Source organism: Podarcis melisellensis, assembly GCF_964234715.1.
Source record: "Podarcis melisellensis genome assembly, chromosome: 1".
In the NCBI taxonomy this organism is placed as follows: Eukaryota; Metazoa; Chordata; class Lepidosauria; order Squamata; family Lacertidae; genus Podarcis; species Podarcis melisellensis.
This window is the reverse complement of record NC_138528.1, coordinates 93,867,987-93,894,797: the sequence shown is the minus strand read 5'-3', so window position 1 is coordinate 93,894,797 and position 26,811 is coordinate 93,867,987. Positions and strand designations below refer to the sequence as shown.

General features: G+C 39.1%; 1 protein-coding gene across 3 annotated transcripts in view; it reads left to right on the top strand.

The window, feature by feature from the left end:
- DPP10 (dipeptidyl peptidase like 10) overlaps positions 1–26,811 on the top strand; it is a 582,520-nt gene that overhangs the window by 497,571 nt on the left and 58,138 nt on the right. For all 3 annotated transcript variants that reach the window (XM_081921713.1, XM_081921712.1, XM_081921714.1), the window contains 2 exons: positions 15,533–15,585; positions 15,668–15,749. In XM_081921713.1, coding sequence (XP_081777839.1) covers positions 15,533–15,585; positions 15,668–15,749 — 135 coding nt within the window. The remainder of the gene's footprint in view (positions 1–15,532; positions 15,586–15,667; positions 15,750–26,811) is intronic.

Here is a 26,811-nt window from a genome sequence, read left to right as displayed (position 1 = left end):
TTGATATAATGTATTCAGGAGCAGCTAACATGAAGGCACAACAAAACATAGACAGTTGTTCTATTCTCTAGAAACTCATGCTCTGAGAGTTTAAATCACCTTTGTCTCTGGCTTGACAAGGCAATAAATAAAGGAAATGAAAAGAGTTGGTGCCTTCACAGATGTTTCAAAAAATATAAGAGGTTCACAGTCTCTAAACATCTTGCATCATACAGACTGTATAAGGTGTAGGTCAGCGATGGCCAACTGGTGTCCATGGACCAGATGCAACTCCAAAGAAATTATTCTGGATGCTGATAGCCATACCAGAATTGTAAAGAGCTACACTCAAAAGTAACAGTTACTTTCTTGGATTTTGTATGTAATATGCAAACATACATATTGATATCTAATTCTATGGCTGAGTGTATATGCTCCATAAATATGAAGACCTTGCTGTGAGATGGTGCCATTTTCATTATGGAGTTAGATGCTCTTGGTCCCTAGACAAATAACTGGAGTAGCCTCTGAGATACAGTAGTTTTGACATTTTGAGTGCATACTATGCAGAATCAGTGCACTAGAGCGGAACTGAGCTAAATCAAGTGTCTCCATTCCACCAGAGTTTTCATAGAGAGTCTTTGAGCCAGATATGGAAAAACTGCCCCACCTCCATATTGTTGGATTAAATGTGTGTTTATCCTTCAACATTGGCTAGCAACATCTGGAGGGCCACATACACTAGTATAAATATTTATGCCTCTGGTATAAATTATTCATTCTAGCACACGAAAACTCTGGAATAACAGACAGAATCTGAAATACCTTATGTTGCTCACTTTGGGCATATGTTGTTGTTGTTGTTGTTTAGTCGTTTAGTCGTATCCGACTCTTCGTGACCCCATGGACCAGAGCATGCCAGGCACTCCTGTCTTCCACTGTCTCCCGCAGTTTGGTCAAACTCATGCTGGTAGCTTTGAGAACATTATCCAACCATCTCGTCTTCTGTCGTCACCTTCTCCTTGTGCCCTCCATCTTTCCCAACATCAGGGTCTTTTCCATGAGGTGGCCAAAGTATTGGAGCCTCAGATTCATGATCTGTCCTTCCAGTGAGCACTCAGGGCTGATTTCCTTAAGAATGGATAGGTTTGATCTTCTTGCAGTCCATGGGACTCTAACTCTTGCAGTCCATGGGACTCCTCCAGCACCATAATTCAAAAGCATCAATTCTTCGGCAATCAGCCTTCTTTATGGTCCAGCTCTCACTTCCATACATCACAACTGGGAAAACCATAGCTTTTACTATACGGACCTTTGTTGGCAAGGTGATGTCTCTACTTTTTAAGATGCTTTTGGGGGGCATATACAAAATAGCATAACTGGCCTCTTTGTGCATGTTCCTGTTTGGAAGTGGTGCTACTCTGTGAGGCCACCTTGCAAGTTCTAAGTCTCCACAAAGCTTACACAGAGCTAACCTTTTCAACTACTGTTACCCATCTTATTTCGTTACAGTGGTACCTCAGGTTACATACGCTTCAGGTTACAGACTCCGCTAACCCAGAAATAGTGCTTCAGGTTAAGAACTTTGCTTCAGGATGAGAACAGTAATCGTGCTCTGGTGGCACGGCAGCAGCAGGAGGCCCCATTAGCTAAAGTTGTGCTTCAGGTTAAGAACAGTTTCAGGTTAAGAACGGACCTCCAGAACGAATTAAGTACTTAACCCGAGGTACCACTGTATTGCTACTTTGGGATTCTTTAAGCTTGGCAGGGCTGGTTCAACACATCAGATTCCAGCAGGAGTAGCCACTGGGGGAGGTGCAACACCATGGACAAAGCCTCCTGGCAGTGGAGTCACTGCCGAGTACTGGGATGTTAATGGGGAGGAGCAGGCAGGCACACCAGCAGGATACATTCAGCCTTGAGAATGTTATGTGCTCAGTGTTATGAAGCAAGGGTAAGGGTCAAGCTCACAAGTGGCAGGCTGCATCTCTCCCAGAACCTTGTCCCCATCCTCAGTTTGGGTAACTGAAATCTATACAGTTAATTCTTTATTTAACAGAAACTATGGCAGCTTCCTGATCTACTAATTTCTTCTTGGGTGGGTGGGAAAGAATCAAATTATCACGAACCCTTTTGTGGGATGTCCTGCACAACGAAAAATAGGAAGCAAAATTAAAGACTTCAACAGAGGTTACACTGCTGAACAAAGTTGCTGCAGGCATGGCATTTGAATGTGATTCAGTGGCTCCCTTCCTCCCAATTTCTTTGTAAAAAAAAATAAGTAATCCTGTCCTGGTGAGCTAGCCCCTTTCTTTCAGATATAGGAAGGCCATGATTGCCTCTTAATGATGGCTGGTTTTATTCTGTTTGCTAGTATAAAAGACTATTCCCAAAACCTGGGGTGGAGGGGGAGCTGCTATACACTTTTATTTCTGCATTTCTAAACACTGCATACCTGAATGTACAAAAGAGACCTGTTGAAAAAGGAACTGTTGAATAGGGGAATCCCAAGAGAATAACAGTTAGCTCCATTTCTGTGCTGTAGATAAACCAAAAATGTTTTTGAAGATTTTCAAAAAAGGACTGAATACTTTGAAATGCAATGCAGAGCCAAGTCCTTTTAAATCAGATCTGCCAGTATAAGAAATGTTTTAAAATATATGCACCAAAGGTAGGGAAAATATGCTATATTAGACAAAGGAGGATGTTTGATTTGTTGGCTATAAGTTGTACTATCTCTAAAATGTCTAAAATGTCTATTGATTTTCTTTAAAAAATATGCTTTCAGTTAAAAGGGGTTATAAATCTGCCAAGCCCGATACCTTCCTTTAAACATGTTTATTTTGTGTAGGACACCCCCCCCATTGTGTGTCATTCACTGGATATAGCTCCACATAGACATTAACTATAACACACATTTCCTTATTTCAAATTGACTCATACCGAGAAACTTCCCATCAGCTGCAAAGTTCTTTGTTCATTCTGAAATGAATATGAAATACTTTTTGACTGCCCTTAGATACCATTCTAGCTTATATTCCAGTAAGTCCTTTTTCATTAAATGGGTCCCTACACTCCAGCATGCTTATTGGGAGATTTGGCATGGCTATGTGGTCATGCAGAGTTCTTAGTTCTTTTGGCTCAGATAACAATTAAGGCTGCCTAAAATAACATCTTTGGATTATGGTAAGCTCTGATTCAAAAATATCAGAAATGGCTGCTGAGCACCAGCCCTCTGCCACTTGGCAAACTCTCTCTGGGATGGGGCTTCAGTCTTCTTCACTCAGTGACCAGCTTACTCCCAGGCAGCAAGATCTGTCATTGCTTAGCACTGACTTCTTTTTCAATATCCTTTCTCCAAGTTGGATATTTAAGATAACGTCTTTCTACAGTGCCTTTGTGACTAATGTTGACACACAAAACAATAAGAGCAATAAAATGACCCAAGGGTCAATAATCATGTCTTAAATTGAAATGACTCAGGCTTGAAACATGGGTGTACCAAAATACACGCGTCTTATAGACCATCCTAGCATCTTCTCTACATATTTATTCTCCTGTTTTACTAATAAAATGCAGAATACAACAAGTAAGCCATTCTTGACTGTTGATATATTATTCAGCTACATTTATGTGGTCAATTGCTTTCAGGGCTAATAAGTAGAACACTGAGCTTCAGTGCTTAGTTTCAGCAAGAACTGTTAACAGATGCATGTTAAGAACATCTAAAAATGTAAGAAGAGCTTGCTGGATTAGGCCAATGGCTCATCTAGTGCAGCATCATGTTCTTACAGTAGCCAACCGGAGGTTTGTGTGAAACATACAAGCAGGACCTGAGCACAAGAGCATCCTCCCCTCCTCCATTTACCAGCAACTGGTATTCAGAAGTATACTGCCTCCATCCAGGGAGAAAGAGTGTAGCCTTTGATAACTTTATCCTCTTCTAAAGCCATCCAAGGTGGTGGCCACCACTGCCTCTTGTGGGAGCAAGTTCCATGCATAAGGAGGTTGTTGTTGTGGTTGTTGTTTTTTGGTCAGTCCTGAATTTTCCAGCATTCAGCTTCATTGAATGTTAAAAGATTCTAGGGTTATGGAGAGGGGTCAAAACTTTTCCCTATCCACTTTCTTCATACCATGTATAATTTTCTAAACTTCTATCATGTCACTTCTTACTCACCTTTTCTCTAAACTAAAAAGTCTCAAATGCTGGAACCTTTTATTGTAAGGGAGTTGCTCCATCCACTTCAGCAATTTGGTTGCCCTTTTCTGAACATTTTCTAACTCCACAAAATCCTTTTTTCAGGTGAGGTGACCAGAACTGTGCATGGTATCCCAGATGTAGTTGCAGAAGGCATGCATTTTAACAACTAAAACAATCCATATCATTTTAATATTATTATTTAATTTTAGTATAGAAACATTTAATCCATATTATTGGTTGTGAGACAAGAAGCTCTGGTCTGGAAGCTCCTTAGTATTTCCCAAGAAGCTTGAGTAATTATATTTAAATTAATCTGGAACCACAAAAGAGAGTAAGATATTGGAAATTAACCCTGGTTCATCTCTAGAAGGGTCATTTTAGAGCTTATTACCAGGAATTAGTCAATAAATATGATCTTAATAATATTTTATAACTTATAATTTAATCTCTCCGCTATTATGTAAACTGTCATGAAAATAATCTTCATAATGGATAAACCAGAGTCCTGGTTAATGATACCAGCACTATTACAATTTATTCTAAATATATGAGCAATATGCCTGATGTTGATCCTTCTTTGAGCTGGCATGATGGTAATTAGCAAAATCATATTCCCACTTATTTCAGATTAACATAAATGATACATCCGTCTTCTGATTTTACAACCAACCATATGGTTTAATGCCAACGTTTTCATACTTGTCATTATGCAATGCAGGTTAGGCAATCATTTAAACAGCTTTTCCTTACATTAGGCAATTGGGGTTGTTAAAGTATGGTAAAATAGTGTGGAGGAGTTCCTCTCAAAATACCATTGTTATTCAAACTCCTCTGTTAGTGAACAATCCAACCTTCCTCCTCATTAAACCAGGCTTGGGGTGGAGTGTCCTTCCGCCCAGTTCTCCTGCCTAAGCGGGCCCTCTGCGGGCTGCTGGTGCAACACTCCCCCTTCCAGCTGTCAAATGGGTGGGTGGACAGGAGTGCTGTTGGCAGAATGCCCACCAGTGATAGCAGATGGCCCTGAAGTGGAGCAATTAAAAGTCTGGTAGAGAGATGGGCAGAGCCAATTTGAAATCCATTAGCTCCTGAGCTGGTCACAGTGCTGTCATGTAACGGCATCAAACCCAATGGTCCTGCTACCCCGCTTTCTATGTGGTCCTGCCACTCCACAGAGCACCGCTCTTGGAAATGGGAAATGATTGTGCTCATAATCTGTACTATGTTTCATTGCCAGGTGTATGATATTTGAAGACTGTCAATCAAAGGAAGAGGAATAGAGCAAGTTCTTTTCTGGTTCCACTTCATGCAGTGGTAGATGGCATAGTGGGCTCTGGGTGATTCTACCACTACAGCTTACTTGAAAGGGGAAGGGAGGCAACGGGGATGTTGGTGGGTGCAAATGGACTGGCTGGCTGCTACTGCATTTCTGACTTTATTCTCTATAGATACAGGATGATGCTCCATGTGCTGCAGGCAGCCTTCTTTCTTGGGATACTGCAGCTTTTTCCTGTGATGTGTGTGCTTCGGTTATCACATCCACATAGCTCCGTCTGCTACCTCCTACCCTGTAACTCATCCCCTTGAAGTTCTGACCCTTCTCATGCATGTTGTCACTCGACTTTCCCCCTTCCCTACTATACTTTTCCCTTCCTAGCATATGTGACTCTGCCATCCTCATGCTTGCTCACTACTTGCACTTGTACAGTATCTTCATTTCAAACAATCAAACAACTCTGTTTTCTTTATCTATTGAATTTCTAGAGGGAATGCTTGTTGTTTTGCTGCTGCTTTTGTTCCTTATTTTCACTCTATGGGGATTTCTTCCTCTCCCTGCAATTTGTACTCCGTCACGTTTTGTGGTAGGGAGGAAAGGGAAGGGATGGTCTAGAATTAGAACCTTTTCTCATTACAATCACTTTAATTAGTGCTACACTGAATGATTAACAAAAGTTGAACTTCTTAAATATGGTCTCAATATTTATCATCATCATCATCAGGTTGTTTCACTGAAAAATGCAGACTGAACAAAATCTCCTCCATCTCTGCTAGAAAGTAATTTGTGAACAACACCTGTGAATGTTGTCATGGGCGGTGCTTCTTATATCACTTGACATTAAAATTATTTCCATATTTTATGGTTTGGTTTTATTTTTCTTGCAGAGACTCCAAAAGAGGCATTTTTTTACAAGATAATGTAGTAAAAGAATTTCCATTGACAGTGATATATGACGCTTTCAAATGTGGTAATGGGAAACATTTTTTGAGTAATTCACTCATCTCAAATGGTTAGGTATTAAAAGAGAAATGATTGAAATATGCATTCAAATACAGGACTAGGGATCTCAATGCTGGTAGAAATAGTAGCAAGCATAGTTGGGTTTGTCTAAAATAGTATTCATCTGCAGTGTGTATCACATTTGAACTTTTGGTTAGCTGCATTGAGTTTAATTGATTGTGAATTAATTAACACTCCAAAGAAGATGACTTTTTTCATGAGATAATTAATCTTAGTGAAAAATGATAAGTAGTGCAGCATAAGCCTAAGCAGATTTTCTAGATGTGCTTTTTTTGTTTAGTCTTGGTTGACAGCCTTTTTTCTTGTTAGATGAATTAGATGTCTAGAAATCTCCCTCTCTTATATTTATTTTGGCTTGGCAGCATATCGTTGTTATGGTAGCAATATTTCACAGCCAAAAGTGTTAATACTATCCATAAATTCCGTCCAATGATATGCAATAGTTGCCATCAATCATGACAAGTAATTGATGTTGATTGAATAAAATAAATGTGATGCTTTAGGAGGTTATGACCTTGTCATTTAACTTCATTGTATCTGTTTGGAATCACCTCTCTTATTTCTTTTCTTTTCTTTTCTTTTCTTTTCTTTTCTTTTCTTTTCTTTTCTTTTCTTTTCTTTTCTTTTCTTTTCTAACTGGTGCTGTGCTTTAAGACACCCAATAATGCTTCTGTAGGAACCCACATGACTTTATAAATTCCTGGAAGTGAAGGTAAAAAAACTGCTAGTTTGCACTTTTTAGGCCATCAAATTGAATCAGTAGACAAAATGGCAGAGAAAAGCAAAATAGTCTGTTTCTTGCGGTGTTGTCTGTTTCAGTGTTCTTATCCCTGATTTTCTAATTCAAAGCATATTGATTCCTTTTGCTAGGCTGGGTAACTATTGGCTGGGTGCTATTCATAAGAAGGAATTCTTGAATAGCAAACAATATCAGAAGTGCCACACTTCAACTGATTTGCTGGTAATTCGCACTGATGCCATCTTGTTTTACTCAATGAGATGAATATATTAGTGGCTAATAGTGAACTGGTCCCTTAATAATTTGATCTTCTAATTCCATTCTCATGTTGAAACTTCAAACAGTTTCTAAGAGGATTATTTGTGTGATCTTTGTACTGCAATTCTGAGTGCTGCTTATTAGTAAATGAAATAGTTCTCATAACAAACAATACTTCAGGGAAAGTACAACCACTTCCAAACCAGGCAGCTGACCAATTATCTGGATTCAAAACAAAAAAAATTCCTTCCAGTAGCACCTTAAAGACCAACTAAGTTAGTTCTTGGTATGAGCTTTCGTGTGCATGCACACTTCTTCAGATGTATCTGAAGAAGTGTGCATGCACAAGAAAGCTCATACCAAGAACTAACTTAGTTGGTCTTTAAGGTGCTACTAGAAGGAATTTTTTTTGTTTTGACTATGGCAGACCAACACGGCTACCTATCTGTATCTGGATTCAGGAATTGAAATTAAATATAAAGCAAGCAGTGTTATATCCAATATGCTGTGTAAGTGTGGAGGTCATAAGGACACACACGATCATCACAACAATCTTGTGAGGTAGCTCAGACTGAGAGACATTGACTTCCTCAAGATCACTCCATGAGCTTAGTGATATTTGCTCTGAGTGATATTTGAAGCTCAGTTTCCCTCGATTTAGTTGAACGCTCTAGCCCAGAGCTTTCCAAACTTTTCTCTTTTGCCCTTTTTAAAAATATATTTTACATAACAAATTTAAATTCAAATTCAAACAAATCATTCACCTCTTCATTTAGGATTCCCTGAATCCTTTGACTTCCCTCTGCCCTTCCATGGTTACCATTATCAATCTTTTTCCCCCAACTGCTTATCATATTTTCTCTAATTTGTTAAAAGAATAGTAATCCATTTTTTCATGGTTTTTCATACATTATAAGCATTACTCAAATACTGCCAAGGTTTTTAGTTGTTTACAGTGTTCTCTTAATTTCCAGAGTTTTCCAAACTTTTCATGCTGGTGACACACTTTTTAGACATGCATCATTTCGTGACACAGTAATTCAGTTTTACTAGCAAACCAGAGGATAAATCAATCCTTTTCCAGCCTTGGGACAAGCATGGGGAGCGTTCGCACAACACACCTACACACTAACATGTTGTGACACACAGTTTGGAAAGTTCTGATCTAGCCACTGCACCATGGTAGCTCTCTATTCGAAAAAAGGTCCTCAAAACTCTTTTAGTTCATGCATTCTGTTCTAGGTGGATTGAGACAATATAGTATGTAATGGGCTAATGTAGCTAATCACCTTCCCAGTTAGATAAAATAACTTACATTTTATGTTTTTCAGTATAGAAATATGAACGAGACCTTACCTGCAGTACAGTTGAGCCCAATGGGTTGAATCCAGACTTTGTTCTCCACAAATGGAAGGGCTTTCATCCATGAAAGGCTTTTGATCTGTCTGATAAACCCTATTAGCAGAATGGAAGGGTGGGGCTATTTTTGTTGAGCGCCTTCCCTGTAGCTCCCTATATTATTGAATGTCTTCTCCAGAAGATCCTTCTGAAATAGTGTGATGCTGAGGTTGCAGGAGAAAGGGGAAATTGGTGAAACTTCCTCCCCTCTTTCTGTTAAGGGGAACATCCTGAGTGGAATTCAATTCAGTGAATGTAATACAATGAACTTTTCTGTATGCTGCTTTATGTCTATTGTCCAACACAATAAACTCTGAGTTCTCTGAAAGCTTCCAGTTGGTACGGAAACAAGCAGCTTGAAGACTGGTGAATAAGCCTAATAACAAGGCATGCATGGAGCAGTATGTTTGTGACTGTACTCCATGGGGAATTAGGAAATACCAAGGAGCTTCCAGACCAGAGCTTCCAGTGGCATTTAAATGCAAGCATCCTATTGAGCACTGCCTACAAATCTAATTTATTGGAAGCATGTAAATTATTAGAAACAGCAAAATAAAGAATGCCAGCTTCAGTTTAGGACCCATGCATTCTCTCTGGCAAGGTATATGACATTAAATCTGTTGGTTATCAATTTTAAGTCTTAGAACTTCATACATTATTTCTGTGCTGATGAGGGTACAATATGATTTCAGCATTGAAGAGTCATGGCATTGGAAACCAATATCTATATGAGAATTCTCAGGTTCACCAAAGGAGTGCTTGTGTGTCATGGTTCTCTCTCTAGAACCCAACATTTGGAGAATCATGGGACTATTTGCCCCAATGAGTCTACCAAGCCAAGGACTGCATCTTATATTGATAATGGTGCTTCAACATAAAATGAATTTAAACTTTATTGATGGTCTTACTAATTTATTTAGTAGATGCACTGTGAACTGGAGTGGAGATTTTCTTCTTACTATCTATCAATTCTACATTGCCATAGGCAACTGACATGCTGCTACTAATTTCAATTTATTAACTGCATCAGATGTTTTAGTAACAGGAAAGCTACAGTTCTCCCTTAGACAGAAGAAGTAAAAAAATAAGTTATTTTTATTGCTGCTTGAAAATTTTCTGGGCAAATTAAGTATGGATTCTATTTTCTTTATACTGCAATCTTAGCAGTGTCAGATATCTATAGGTTAAAGCTGAGTAAGTATAGAATATTGCTTTGTTGTAGGAATGGAATGGGCCAATAAAATCTTGAGATGTGGGTAGGTATTTTGTCCTTGCTGTAGGAGTTTAGTTTTCTAAGCCAACACCAAAGGGTTTCATTGTCTCTTTCATGTTAGACTCAAAATATATCATTCAGACATCATTTAATATATCATTAAGAAGTTACTCTTCTTTGTATCAGTATAAAAATGGAACAGCATCATATCCCATCAGCACTTATATATGTACATTTTCAGGTGCAATTCTTTCATCACAGTTATGTGGAAAAATTGATAGTGGAAACTTGAATCATGGGGGGATGATAATGCTTCCTTTGTGATCACGTGTTTATGTTTGATTCTGTATTCTGTTTAATGATTTCAGATCAGAGGCAGAATTTGCAATCCCATCTAGTCAGGATTAATTGGTACCTTGGCATCTCCTGCAGCTCCATCAATGACATTTGCTGAAACAGGAATGTTTTGGACCTGTGCTGAGTTTTATAAAACTGGAGTGCTAGTTTGGGATCCTCTGGGGTCAGGGTATTTATGAAAATGTAAATTGCTGAGTTTGGGAGCTGTTTCAGATACGCCAGAAGAGTTTGTGGCTAATTTACAATTTCAGCTCTGCCCACCTAACTCAACCCTCTTCTCTATCCTTCATCCTTTTTGTACTGGATTATTCCATTCCCCCACCCCCTCTTCCTAGAATAGTAAAAACAAAAATGCCATGCATTTACATAACTATATAAACTATAGTTAATTTAAACCTTATTGTGTTTCTCTAAGATGTAGATTATCACTGTTTTATTCCCATACAGCAGGGGTGGGGAACCTCGGACCCAGAGGTCAGATGCAGCCCTCCAAGCTGTAGCCCACAGCACTCTGCCCAGGCCACACCCCGTCCCCAGCCACACCCCTCACTGGTCCTGCTTTGCTCCCTTCTTTTAGTGTTTTTGCCTGCCTGCAATGTGACCTCGAACTCCGATGATGCCCCTTCCTTGCCTGGGTAGAGGATAGAGAGGGGTATGTTGGCCTTGTGTAGAAAGCAGCTTGCTGTACAAAGATAACATTTACACCAATCATTCCACCCATTTTTCCTCTGGCCACTGGCATGTGGTTCCTGGATTGCTGCCCGGAAAGAAATACTGCCCTCAGGCTGAAATATGTCCAACACCCCTGTACAAGACACCACCTGATATCTATCTCCCTCCAAGAACCTTGAAATTATTCTGAGGGTTGCTGAGCATAATCACAAATCTTTTATTTAAGGACTTGCCTGCCAATCAATCAATCTTTCTCTTTTTCTATAATAAATTTGTATATTCTTTTATTCTAAGGTTGTCAAGGGATTGCTAATTCCTTTTAGTATGGTATTAGGGAAATGTAATTTGCCCCATTGTGTCCAATGGGATTTACTCCAGGGTTTACAGGATTGTCTCTGTAGACTGTTATGGTTGTCTTCACCCTTGGTACTGCTGGGTGACTGGACAACACGGATGGGTCTGCTACCGGAATGGAATAAGCAAGCGTCAGCTGCATGTCACAAGTCAATGGAGATCAAATAACAGGGAAATTGGATCAGAGGCTAAGCAACAGATATAGAGGATGTGATCAGGGCACATGAGTTGCCTGGGTAAAGATTAAAGGTGCTTGTAATCGAGTGAAATCAAAGGGTTGAGAAATCGAGAGTGGGTGTCTACTGCAAATGTTGAAGTGCCTTAAGATACAGATTTGGTAATCTCTGTTTAACTGACTGAAAATAAAAAATATCAACACATACACACACACACACACACACACACACACACACACACACATTAAACAAAACTGCAGGGAAGTGTTATAATTCTTTTATTCCTTTTTGCATCAGCAGCTGATAGCTTCTTACTTCTATAACACATCTGTCTGTCCATTTTACACTTACTACTGAACCTCTAATTAGATAAACACTCTTTGTATTTAGTGAAATTATTTGCAAATACAACAGAAAGGTTTGATGCCTTCTTTGTGTGTATCAGTGAAGTACAGAATCATAGAATCTTAGAATTGTAGATCTGGAAGGGACCCCAATGTTCATCTAGTCCAACCCCCTGCAATGCATAGGGTACTGCAACCCTATATTCAGTATGACATCATGAAAAGGAGGCACCTAGACTTTGTTTAACTATTGTAGTAATGCTTTGAAATAAACAACTGTTCACACAGGGCTGAAGTGTAATTCTAGGATATCTATAAAATCTGCATTTTTTTTAGTTTATAAGTGGTACTTTCAGCAAAAGCCTCATAAATATTTAAAAGATTTTTCACTAAACATAAATGCAGATTAATTAAATGGAATATAGAATACCTTATTGCATGTATATAAAATGTAATAATAATTCTAAAGCACATTTGACAACTAATACTTTTTAAAAATATAAGTTGTTGGCAATATAATAGCAGCCTTTTAGAAATACTAAATATAAACATGCAAATGTATGTTATTGTAAATACAGTAAGTTTCTTATTTCCATATTTAAACCTAGAAAAATCACCATATTAAAATATGCATGTAATCTTCCTTTGACTTTAATATTTATATTACTGATGATACTGTACTAATTACCTGTTAAATCATACCTGCAGTCATCCTTGCAAGTATGGCTGCTTTTCTATGATAGCTGGAGTTGTTTTTCCATGATGTTTTTCCATATGACTTGAGAGTTCATTTGAAAGCCGCAATCATGTGAGCATGATCAAGTGAGTACACTTGGTCTTTGTCATTGAACCTTTAACTTCCTCCCATGGGAATGCTATTTTGCATTCCATTGACCGAAATGATTGTCCCACCAACATGTTGTCTCATTCGACACTGTGCTCTCCTCACCATGTGGGGACGAACCAGTTTCCACGCAGACTGGGGTTCTTATAATGAACATTTACTCAAACGTTTCTAATTAATTTCAAATTCAGTGGCTTTATGTTGGTATCACACCACTTTAAAGAAGACGGTGACTTTAAAGCCTGCTACAGAATGTTATTGGAACTCCAGTTCGTTAGCATAATTGCATATATGGACAGCTGGCACTGATGCATACTTGAGGTTCCCGACCCCTATGGTTGTAATTTCATGGGCAGTCATTTAATTTTATCCTGATTCTAATTTTTAAGCTGTATTTTAATCAATTGTTTGTGTGTTAATGTATTTGACATTTGATGATAACCGCCCTGAGCCCAGTCTTGGCTGGGGAAGGCGGGGTATAAATAAAAATTTACTTACTTTAGTTGTTGGACTGCCAGTTAGAGTGTTGGACCTGGGTTCAAATTCCTACTGAGGCATGAAGCCCACTGGGTGACCTTGGACCAGTCAGTGTTTCTCAGCCAACCAGGATTGTTTGTGAGAATAAAATGGAGGTGTGGGGAGAGAAGCATCTATGCCACCTTGAGCTCCTGTGTTGATGTTTGCGTGCCCAGAATAGGGTGCCAGAGCAGTAAATGACAGAGGCTTTGATGGGTTGAACAATGGCACAACTTTTATTTTGGTTACAACAACCATGGCAGAGTGCAAGATCCATTCATTGTGCAGCCCCCTTGCTCTCCAATGTCGAGGGCCCCTAGCTCATGGGCTGAAGTATATAGGCCCACATCAGCATAGTCTAGTCCCAGGCAGCTTGGGAGTACTGCAACCCAGCACAAGGCAACATCCCACTGTCCCTTAAGGCAGTGTTTCCCAAACTTGGGTCTCCAGCTGCTTGGGGACTACAATTCCTACCATCCCTAGCTAGCAGGACCAGAGGTGAGGGATTATGGGACCTGTAGTCCAAAAACAGCTAGAGACCCAAGTTTGAGAAACACTGCCTTTAAGAAGATCTTCCACTGGGGAGCTGATCCCTTGCTTTACTCAACAATAGATCTCGGCCAATGCCCCTACTGCTAAGGGAAATTGTGAAAGAAAAATATATGTCAATATTATATAGCACTGTTGCTGTAAGGAATGCAAAAAGCCCACAGGTAAAAGTAACCAGTGTCTGTCTAATACCATAGCACAGTGTATCCTGAGGAACAGGCAAAACAGCAAAATGAACCAGATAAACAAAAACAAAGCACAACCTCTGTAACTAGGGAAGGAGACTGGGGAAGTCTTTATCACACTGGGCTGGGCCTATTTTACTAGACCATGGGCCAACCAGAGAAAGGCTAATCCACTCCCAGGCCTGCCTCCCCTCCCTTGGGAAGCCAAGCTGAAGCCAATTACCCACCTGAAGTTGGGCTTGTCCACATTCCAACCCAGCTGTTTCTCGTTGCTGCAGTGGCTGTAAAGCCATGCTTGTTTGAAGTCAAACAGCAGTGTTTCCCACCTTCACCGTGCTTGGGTGCAATTTAGGAATTTCCAGGTAAGGTGGGAAATTGGGTCATACAACTGTATCTAGAGTTTCATTCCAGAAATTTGAGTGTCTTCTTTTTTGTAGTTGTTCTGAGCTGTCCATGTATTGCATATATTAGATCAGCCTCTATTTTAATTGAATGCTAATACAGTACTGTGCTTTATTAAATACTCCTTACATATCAACATTCTGGGGAAAAATATTTGAAGTACTTAATTTATAATGTGCCTGTAGGTTTGAAAACATCTCATACAGGAATTATTTTTAGTTTGTTGGTCTACAGAAATAGTTTTGATGTAATATTGTCTTTATTAATTCGTGGTTATAGTTCCCTACTTCAGCTGAAATTTAGATTAAGCTTTGGAAAACCTTATAATAATTAGTAAGAATTCAGTGTAACAAATGGGTTTTTCCCCCTAACCAAATATGTTTGGATAAAATAATTATTCTGAATCAAAAGTACAAGCAGCAGGTTTCCAAGGGCAGTTATTTATCTTTACTGCAGTTTTGCAGGCATGATTCATAGTGGTTTTAGAACTAAAAAATGTTTTAAAAGGTAGAATTGTGGATGTTAAGATCCCAAGGGTGTTTGTGTTTATTTGTTTGAACTGCACAAACAAGAAAAAAAATCTAGGCTATAATTCAGCACAAAAATCATGTGGTCTCCAGTGACACTTTATCCTGACCGTATTCACACACATGCAAGTACCTCTCTTGACTTCTCTTTCCCTGATTATTTAATGCTTCATAACTCACACAGCTGAATGTATGATTCCACTGGGAAGTATTGTGCTCATGATAATGTTTGAAAGTTCAATCTTTAGTATTTGATCTGTGGTGCATATTCAAAGATGCATGCCACTGAATGGTGTTATACTCATTAAGTGACAATACACATGTACTTGTGAACTGGAACAAAGAGTACTAACAGCTAAAGATAGCACAGCCTAGCACAGACCAAGCCCACTTATGCAAGCCTGCCAAGTCAATTTAGACAATGGGATATCTAACATCATGAATAAAAGTTTTCTTCTCCCCAAGTTTTCCAAATGTATCCCATGACGATGCTCATGTCTAACTTTTCTCCTTGTTTTACAGGTTTTTCATTACTCGTATACGGCTTCATATGTGATATATAACATACGTACGAGGTAAGATGGTGTTATATAGATGCTGTTCTGTGCCATGTAATGGTGCAAATGTGTTCAAGTAAAATGTTTACCTTTTTTCAAGGGAAGTTTGGGAGTTAAACCCTCCGGAGGTAGAGGATTCAGTTTTACAGTATGCAGCATGGGGTGTACAAGGCCAGCAACTGGTAAGACAAATAATTTTCATATTTATCTGCGGTTGTGCTTTAAAAGGGCTGTTAAGTGGGGGGATAAAATATAAACGAATGATGGTTATTATTATGGATTTCTAAGCATTTAGTCCTTTTTATATGTTCTAATCCACTTGAGGTTTCCTTTCAAATAAGGATTTACTTGAGTAGACTGCACAAACATTTGAGAATAAGGAGACAGAACACTAGATTTCAGATTAAATAAGAGATAGAACTTTATTCATTAATTAACCTGCAGTAGGTTGTGATATATATACCTGTCTACCAGCATCCCCATGAACTTGTGATGTAGTTGGCTGAATGGCACCTCTGCCCACTTTGCCAAGTACACAGCAAGCCACGTATCCTTCACACCTCACACATCCAGTGACCATCCCTTTGGGCTTATTAGTTTTTCTTGTTGAAGTGGACAAGCCCCTGTCCTTATCCTGAGCTCAGTAGCTCTGAGAGACAAGTCTAGGGATTCCACATTTACTGTCTGAGTGACATCTCTTGAGTGCTCCCAGGGAGGAAAAGAGAGTATAATTGCAAAGAAGTATAAATACAAGATACCTTTAAAGACTCAGTGAAATCATTTATTGGTTCAGTGCATTTGAAGTCTTGTGACTGTTCTGAATACTTTTATCTCAGTCCAGAGTTCCATTGGAGGAGATGGAACTCCACCACATTTTTTGATTGCCCGCTTATTTCAACAGTCATTTATTTGGGATTTTCCAGTGAAACGAATAGGGAATTCCTTCCAGGTGCAGAGCTCCCATACACACACAATAGCTCAGAGGTCCACAACTATTATTCAAAGTGTGGCAATTAAACAGAATTCTTCATATGTTTGGCCAGAGCTAAGCAAAGATGACTGCATAGCTCTGGGGTATCTGAGATATCTGGGACTGTCAATGGGAGCTTCTCCTGCTGTTGGAAATATGTGTGGCAGACAGCTTGTGCAACACACACACACATACTTTGCAGAAGTAGCCAGAGAATGCAAACCAAAGTTTCCTCTTCTTGTTTGGAAGTTGGGGTGCTGGGATTTCTCTCCTAGCTCCCACCCCTTGCACACATACCCATGCTAGCTCTAATAGCGAGGGCCATGTCATAGGTTTTTGCCCAATCCCAGCTTTCTTGCCATCCAACAACGCTTTTACAAGTTCTTTTACAGGGCTTGTTGGGAAATGAATTCCAAATGTTGAAAAGAAAGAAATGCCCATCAATGGAGGGGGGTAGGTCAAATATTTTATTGAGGTGGGCCGAAGGGACCTGGGCCCCTAGGAGTTGGTGCAAATACACACATATTCAAAAACAAGTATGTTTTATTGTTACCTTGCGTTGTGATATTGGAGCTGGGCACACACATGCAACTTCTGATAAGAGACAGAAATTTTCTAATAGTCTATACAGTCAAGCACTTGGTAAGGATATACTGCTTCATGTATCGTTAATCAAGATTGCATGAATGGTGAAAAATGCCTCTGGTTAGGATGTATCACATTAAACAAATAGGGGCAGGAAACAGTGCTGAAGGGAGAAGTAATTGCATCCATCTGGAACATGATTGGTAATGTTTAAATAATTAACTATGCTAATTTATCAATACATCAGAGCATAACGACAAAATTAAATATGTCGGAAATATGAGGAGAGCAGCTAACTGAAGCATGCACTCTTGACAGAAAGGCAGGTAAAAGTACAGAAGACATTAAGGTTTCCCTATATATGCTGCAAGATGTTTCCAGGAAGAGTGGGCTTATTTCTTCACACTTGGCTATATAACACAGGCAGCTAACAATATAATGGAACATAACCAAGAACACCCCTTGTGACTGTTGCTTCATCAAATTGCACATCCCGGAAACATTTGAAAAAGACTGTGTGTGTGTGTGTGTGTGTGTGTGTGTGTAAAAGCACTGGAAGCAAAGAATGATTTTGTCTAATTGTTATGTATGGAAGAGTAGGGAAATATTTGAACAGATAAACAAGATGGCTAGGAATTAAGATTCCTGGGGGGGAAAGAAGGCTAATGTCATGCATTTTGGCTAAACATAGACTTGGAATCATAACCTTATGCAATTGTCTAAGAGGTGCACAGCTGTGTTGGTGTAAAATATGAGCTTGTGATACTGTAACAGTGCAGTATGACCCATTTTAAAAATTGTTTGGGTGAATATAAAACCTTAGCAAAATGTGTATCTAAACTAGTTAAGCAGGATTCACCTAACCAGTCCCATCAGCGGAAGTGCCACATGAGGATATCCATTTGCGCAACGGAGCTTCCTCCTCCCTCTGTGCACTCTAAAATGAGTTCTGGTCACTGAATCCTGAGCCAAAACTGAAACCAGCTGTTAAGGGTACTCTGGTAAAGGGGTCCAAGGAAAAACCTTTGTCCAAAGACCCAGACAGGGGTTAACAGGCTTTAAAATGTCACAAGTGGTGGTGTAGCAGGTCTGCCTTCATTTGATCTGAACACAGGAGGATCCCTTAACCCAGAATCAACCCTAAAGGAGCAATCAACCAGCAATTGGGCTAGGACTTACACCTGTGGTCAATAAAGTTGTGGCCATATTTATCTCAAGCTCTTTTCCTATCTTTACTGGTATTCTCACACCGCCAGCCCCCGTGAACCCGGGCTCACTGCGCCTGGTCTTACAATCCAGACAACCAGCTTTTATATGTATATGGTGGTAAGTTACCACTTGGCAAATGGTAATGCCACATTAAGCTATGGTTTCTCCATGTTACCTGCTCTTTTGGTCTTTGGTTTTGTTTGCTAGCAAAGGGGAGTGGGGACAACTTAGAAGATGTGTTGCAGAAAGTATTGTCACTTTTTAGGGAACACTAATAGCTCAGTTGTCCCCAAAGCAAGTTTTCAAGGACACAGTTAGCTTCTTCCCATCTTCACTCCACAGCGCTGAGGCAATTGCTGAGTTACAGGGAAGACAATAGCAAGCCAGGTATATGCTATTTGCCTTCTATATATTGTCTCAGGAATGGGATCTTTTCCATCTTCCCAATCTTCCTTTATCCTAAAAAGAAAGCATATATTTCTTCTGGTGCGAGTTCTGGCTTCTTCCAAGAGCATTCGTGGTCTCTCAAACATTTAGGCTTTTCATTGGTGTTGCATGTTTATTTTCTAAACTCTGATTTTGTGAAAATAATTAATTCTGCCCTTGTTTATTTTTTTAAAAGTTTGCTTTTCTGTTAAATCAGATCAACACATGCTATATTACAGTCAAACATAGGATAATAAGAAAGGAATAGCATAAATATAAGACATATATAGTTGAATAGATACAAATACCAGCTTTTCAGGCAGCGGTGGTAATTTAAATTGGGAAAACAACACTGGAGGAAAGGTTTCACTTTTTTTAAAAAGAATCCCAATGCAATTGCTTCATTCCAGTTTGGAAAATTGGATTAGAAGAAACACCCAGAAGCAGATATGAATATTTGTCTCTCAGAGAGATAAACCACAAGCCTGAGTTTTAATGTAATGCTAAGCCAAATGATGGCTTAGGTCCAGTAGTACAGGAGCAGTTCAGAAGGAGGAGCAAAACAGCCGTGAATTTTCCTGTTAGTAACCACATTCTCATGTGCCTATGTTTAGCCATTTGGCTTAATGTTAGCTGAAAACCAGGTCTACTTCTGTTCACTTTTTAATTCTTTGGAAATTCTCCAACCAACCTGTGTAAAAGGTTTAGCGTCCCTGATTCTTGCATTTGCTTGCATCCTTAGGAATTATGGTGGAATAGCACGCTGGATAAATCATTTCATTGTAGAAGCTTAATTCCTATTAGTTATATAACATATTCCAACTTTCAAAATATAGTTATCACACAATGCAACACATCTGGTGTGGGGGTTTTTTGGGAAGATACTGAGTTACAAGTTTATATCACCATAATTAGTATTTAGTACCCTTGGAATTTTTAGAATACTCTGTTGGGATTTTTAAAATTTATTTGCAATGTAAAGAGGGGAGAATATGACAAAGTTCATGAGCCAAGTGGGAAATTAATTAATGATAATGAAGCCTCTTTATAAATAAATATTTTAAAGGTGCTATTTTTATTTGTGGTGTTTTTTTCAAAGCCTTTTGCTAAGCTGCTAGATGAAACAGCATTAAATCATGAATAGAACTATCAAAAGATTTCCTGAATACTTATTTTTCATTCTTGTCCTAATGAGACAAATAGTAATAGCAGTGACAGAAAGATAAAATGCTTATTGAATATATTATGAAAACCATGTGTTGATAACTGAGTTGTAATTAGGAATCAACCCCAGGAATTTTTTTTTAATGGATGTGGGTAAAGAGTTTCCAGCCATGCTCCCTAATTGCATTTGTGTGCACTTGTCTTTATATGTGACTTATTGGGGCATCTGAGGGATTATTTGTGAGAAAAATGCATGGTTAGATGACGAAGGCTCATCTAATAAGAACCCTTAAGGAGTCTGCAACTGTTCCTTTCAGATACATCAAAGCCAGTTTGGTGTGAATTCATCATTTACTTACTTAATTACCAGAGCTTCACATTTTAATATAAGCATTGACTTTCACAAGAAAATAACACAAAGCAAGCAGATCCTTGTTGTAGCAGCAGAAATTCTGCAATTCCAGCAATTCCTACTTTGGGAGGCTAAATCTGTATAGCTGCCATTGCAGAGGGAAATCAGCTTTGAATGTGGACTTTGTTGCATTCTTTAGAGACCTGATTTCATTTCTGCATTGATTCTTGCCCCTTCACTGCCTCAATTCTTTCAAACTATGTCATTAAATACTTCCTAAATTTTGCAGGGTGGGTCACTGAATTCCAAGCTAGGTGGGTTTTCCCCCCTGAGCACCAGATGTATGTTCAAACCACAATTAAATGCAAAAAGTTGCATCTGCATGACTAACTCAGAGCATCCCCCATAAACAGTATTTTTATTTTTATTTGCTTCAAACTGCATGCCATACACTGTCTCCTTTATAATGATGGCTGTGTTTTGGCTATAACAACAGTGGCCTGTCTCATATCCAATTCCAAAGATTTGGAGTATATTTATTTGCACAAGCAATTCTGAGACCACCTGGGACCTGCTTTATGTTAGTTCTTGCCACAACTCAGCTTATTCAAAAGTATGTCTGTATGTTGAGGGTGGGGAGAGACATTTCTAGCTGTGTTCTGATGAATATGTGTCATTCCATGTCCCGGATATGCGTAACCAATGAAACACCAATTGAGATGTAATAGTCCTCTAGGTAATGTGCAGTTGTAAAAATTATAATGCTAAAGCACAACTGTCAGATAGATAATGGCATTGCTGCAACTCAAGCAGAGCAGAGATAATACAGAGCCCTTTCCCGTTTTCTTAAGATTCTATATGCCACACTTATCCCAGCCACATTTAGGGGTTTTGCCCAATGAGCTGTGATAGACTAATGAGATTCTGAGAAAGAAACAAAGTACCTTTAATGAACCTATCTGAATACACCTCTCCCACTCCCATATATTTTATGTTTTTGTCTTAATTAAGGACTCCCACTGTGACAAGCTGTAATTGTATCATTCACATTGCTTAGAAGAAGAAGTACCACTGGTGAATGGGTGAAATAATTGCTGGTATTTATTATGATTGTGCATTGTTATTTGATAATGGTGTCACTGTCAATGTTGCATGTAGGTTTTAAACACAAAGCCTACAAGACATGGACAAGTTTTCTGCTATCTCTGTATTTCTGAAGCAAAGGGAAGATTTGTTGATCACACTCCTTTTTAAGCTTAACCTTTTAGATCACTTGAATTTGATGACATGTTTCAGAAGTTTAAAAGTCCTTCAAGATATTTTTATTTATTCATTTATTTTATTATTATTTGTATCATTTATACCCTACCCTACATCCAGAGATTTTGTGACCGGTGAAAAGAATATCAGTCTAAAAATGTACACTCCCTAATAATTAAGAGCAGAATAAAATGCACCTAACAATTCATCACAGAAACTGTAAAAGAACACTGTCATTCCAGCTGGGCAATATTAACTTTCAAAGGTATGACCAAAGAGCCACATTTTAAGGTACATCTGAGTGAAAACAGAGTAGATACTTGCTAAATTTCAAAGGGGAGAGCATTCCACAATTAAGGTATCACATTTTTTCCTGTTTGTGGTACTTTTTTATTATTATGAGGAATACTTTGATTATAAATAAGGACATGATGGGTTGCCCCAAATATATTAAGGATGAATGTCGAGCATTCACTTCGGTCTTAAGATAAAGGTTGAAATTCTGGGGGTATAGGATATAACAAATCCAGATTCAGATTATAAACATTCAGATTCAAATCCAGATTCAGAATCTCATCTGAGTCAGATTCAGAATATAGCTTCTTTGGAATTTCAGCTTTAATTGTATTGATGTATGTTTCCAGCTTGAAAGTGCATGTCAAGTGATGGCTGAAAGCTTAGTAATGAAAACTGTGATCTACACAGCCAGCCTTCCTTTGTCTCTTTATCTTTTACTCTCCCTTGTCTAGCATGGCATATGTATTCAATTAGTGATGCAAGGAGTGAATGTCTGGACTGTGGATGCAGTGGTTGATCAGCAGAGCCTAAGTGGTCACATCAGCAGGTTTGGATTGCTGGCTTAGACTGTGATTCTATACACACTTCATTATAACTCTGTTTCATTGAACTCAGGGGAGTAGCATCTGAGTTTGCATGTCTAGAATTATCTGCACATATTAAATACAGGTGGTGGCCATTTTGTGTGGGGGTTCTGTTTCCGACCCAGGTGTGCATCAGCGGAGTGTACATAAGTGTGACCTGCCCCATTATACCCCACCCTGCCCCCTTCTGGGTCCAAAAGGACCTGGACATAAGCAATCATGCTTCAATTGGACATGCCTAAAATGGTTACCACCTGTATAAAACATTTGGTCCCTTCTTATTTTGTTACATTGGGTTTATAATTTGATACCACTTACCTTGGATTAAGCTTCATGGAACTCAAGATGACTTCAGCATACTTCTGAATATATACTTCTGAGTATATGTGTATTATGGATTGCATGGTAAAGAAACATGTTAATAATTATTCCAAACTTCAAAGAAATTCATGTTTTATCTCAGTGTTGAGCATTGCATATTGATGACCAGGACAACATGATTCTTGTCCATTTACTTGTGATGGATTAATTTCATCCACTCTTTTTGAGGTTGGCTCAGTTATATACACAGGAACAGGAAAAAGAACAAATGGATATGCAACTAGCTCATATGGGAAAACATCTTGAAGGCTTTAAATCATTCAGCTAATTAGCTGGCAATATCACATCAAGGAGACATGTCATATAGGCTAGACTTTTAATGTAATGGAAGCTGAAGAATTGGATGTTTAGTTATTTGTGTCATGGATGATAGAGAAGCTGATTACCTGAATATAAGCAGGATATCCTGACAACATTTATTACTGGAAATCAACATGGAGTATATTTCACTTTGTAAGCATCCAGTAATTTCAATAATCTTCATCATGTTGCAGTGGACTTCACCATTTAGATTTGCCATGCCCCGTTGACCTTGTTCAGTTCACTTCCTTTTGATGTTCCTATTTGTTCTCCATTTTTAGGAAAATGGAAGAGTCCAAACTAAACAATGAGATCCTTTATTACACGTCTTTCAGTATTTACACTCTTGGGGTGACAATATTTTTACTGACCCTTTTATATTTTTGCACAATCCACATTCTGTATAAAACTAGATTTTAGTCTGATGGAACCAAAGATTCTGCCGCTTTTATTTTGACTTAATAAATAACTATTTTGTGAACATTTTACCTGCCTGTGAAATGTGCTCCCCTTCAGTGATCTTTTGGGTTGATTTTTCACTACTGTTTGACACACAACTTCTTTTCAGCACTTTGCTTCATTTTTCTGTGGGCCCAGTACTAGTCCTGTCTTACAATATTATATAATACACAAAAGTTTAAAAATATAAGAAATAAGACAATAAAATAAACAAGCAGGACTGACAAGAATACAAGATTAATATTCTCAGCAATATACTATGGTTAGAATATTCCCATATGTTTATTGCAAATCACACAAAAAAGTTTCAGTGAGGTGTGAATTCTTGTGTACTCACTACATCAAGACATCAGACATTTGTTATTATCTATTAGTCTAGAACATTAAGTTTAAGGAGGTTATCAAACCTGGTGTGCAGACGGTAAATTGTCACAAAACCTACTGATCCTTGAAACGTACAATGAATAATTCCATTATCTTTTATGGTGCATTGTACTTATCCAATTGCAATCCTCTTTTCCCATCAATCAGCTGATAAAATGCTGACACTGACCTTTAAAGTCCTAAATGGCTTGGGTCCAAAGTACCTCAGCAAGAGTCTGAATAGTTTTTACTGCATTTGTGACTTTTGTATTGAAAGCAATTTGGTGGGAGTAATCTAACGGATGGAACAGTGTGATAAAAAAATCTTTTTCCTCTGCCATCAACGTAGCTAAATTCACACTTACACTCAGCCTAGGAATCCCAAGGGCCTCTTCTGTGCTTTTGATGCTGTGCAAAAGCCTATGCCTATCCCTCTCTCACTTTCTGCATACCCTTCAACATTTTTCTGATGAAAATAGGGACATCCCATTGCATAATGATAATTTTACTATTTATACCCCACACATCTTATTGAATTGCCCCTGCACTCTAGGCAGCTTCCTATATTAAAAAACATAATAAAACATTAAACATAAAAAACATCCTTATACAGTGGTACCTCGGGTTACATACGCTTCAGGTTACAGATGCTTCAGGTTACAGACTCTGCTAACCCAGAAATATTACCTCGGGTTAAGAACTTTGCTTCAGGATGAGAACAGAAATTGTGCTCTGGCGGCACGGCTGCAGCAGGAGGCCCCATTAGCTAAAGTGTTGCTTCAGTTTAAGAACAGTTTCAGGTTAAGAACGGACCTCCAGAATGAATTAAGTTCTTTAAACCTGAAGTACCACTGTATAGGGCTTCCTTCAGACAGCTCAGGTGTTGGATAACTCCATACCCTCCAATATTTCGTCACTGAAAATAAGGGTATCCTAAGGAAAAGCGGGACATTCTGGGATCAATTCAGAAACTGAGATGGCTTCTCTAAATCCCTGGAAAATAGGGACATTTGGCGAGTCTGTCTCTGCTCAACATTTTGCCGCCTTCAGTGCCTAAATACAACCCATCTGTATTGACCTCCTGAAAAGGAATATGACTTTCAGCCATTTTTGTGCTTAATTTTGGGTTCAGTTTTGCTCAGTTTGACTGTGTACTGATGTTCCCCTACTGGGAACAGGCACACAAAGCCAAGTGCAATGTGTGACTGATTGAAAGCCCCTTTGCAAATGGCTCTGCGCTACTCTTTGCAGAAGCTGCCTGCCTTTCCTTATCCCCCCCCCACCCGCCACCTGATGTCCCATCTTATGACAGCCTTAGACTACCCCATATTGCTTCAGGTTGGCCGACCCTGAGCTCTATCAACCCGTGCTGGCCAAAGGTGGGATCTACCCAGATTAGCCCAACTCAGTTTTGGATTCGGCTAGATCCCAGTGCACAGTCCTAATTTCTATGTCAGCCTATAACCGAAATGCTCTGGGCAGAGCATGTAAAAATGTAACATGAAATGTAACATATAATGCAAAACCATGGAAACACAGTTACAATACAAAATTCGCCACAGCAAAGATGAACTTCAAGAAGCCTGGGGTTGGGCAATATTTAAAAGCATATAAAAAGCCACAAAAAAGGGCTGCTAAGTAATAATAATAAAAAAATTCTGAGAGAATTTAAAAAGACCTTGTGCAAGAAAGCACAATGCCTGCCACAGATGTAAGTACACCTCTACATTTCAATAGTCTTTCTCTCTTCTTACACAGTGGTCTTGAACAGAGGCAGAAAAAGTTCTTTTGCATGCAGAAGAGGCCTTCAGCTTACAGAAGGGCACCTGCTCATTCAACCCGTTGATTCTTGTGAGTGTGTCTAACATAAACACCATCCCTGAGCGATCTCACCTCATGGCATAAAGCTTATGCAGTACTTTTAGAGAGGAAAAGACTTGAAGTACATTGTGGCAGAAAATTTCCTTTGTCCTGTATCTGCAAGGGGTGTGTTTGTCAAGAACTTGTGAGGTAACCTGATTGCATAATAATAAGCTTACTGTTCCTGGATGAGTACTGATTGCTTGAGTTTAAGAAGACAATGGAGCCAAAATAGGTTAGAGATATTATGCTATGGTATTGTAGCTCAAACTGCCTTATAATAATATAGTCTTTTAACTTGCCTTTTTATATTGTCTTTGGAGAGAGAGTGTGTGTGTGCATGCACATGCTTGGAAATGGTGATGCTATTCTCTTCATTTGATTAATGTTTGCAGTGGGCACTAAGAATTCTTCTCCTTAAAGCAGTCATTTTCAGCTGGCGACCCACAGCTCACTGGGGAGACTTGAAGAATGCTCAGGGGCGCCCCAGCCAACCTTTCTTCCCTCCTCGTCCTCCATGCCACTGCCTTCCCCTTCCTTGTTCCTGCCTACTCTTGCCAATCCACACCACCTTCTCCCAGATATGTCCTAGATTCTTAGTCCTTCCCCCTGTACTATTCTGGTGTGCTATGTAGAAGCTCCCCTCTGTATTGCTCCCTCTTCCTTTTCCTCCCCGCCTCTCTCTCCATGTGTGTGCCCTTTCCTCTCACACCCTCTTCTTTAAAAAACAAACCCTGCCACCCCACATTAAAGATAAAATGTACATGCCTCTGCAGAAACAGTGGTTTCTCTCTCTATTCCCCCTCCTATCTCTCCTTCTCCGCTGCATCAAAGGCGCGGGGGGGGGGGGGGAGATCCAGACCAAACACAAAGGTGAGGTCAGGCAGGGCACCTTTGCCCCAAAACAAAAATATGCAAAACCACTAAATGGCAAAACAACACATGTTTTTACCTGGTACAGGGGAATCCTCACTTGTGCACAATCAGCACGCACACTCCCACTTACACACACATTGAAAATGGCACTAGAAAGG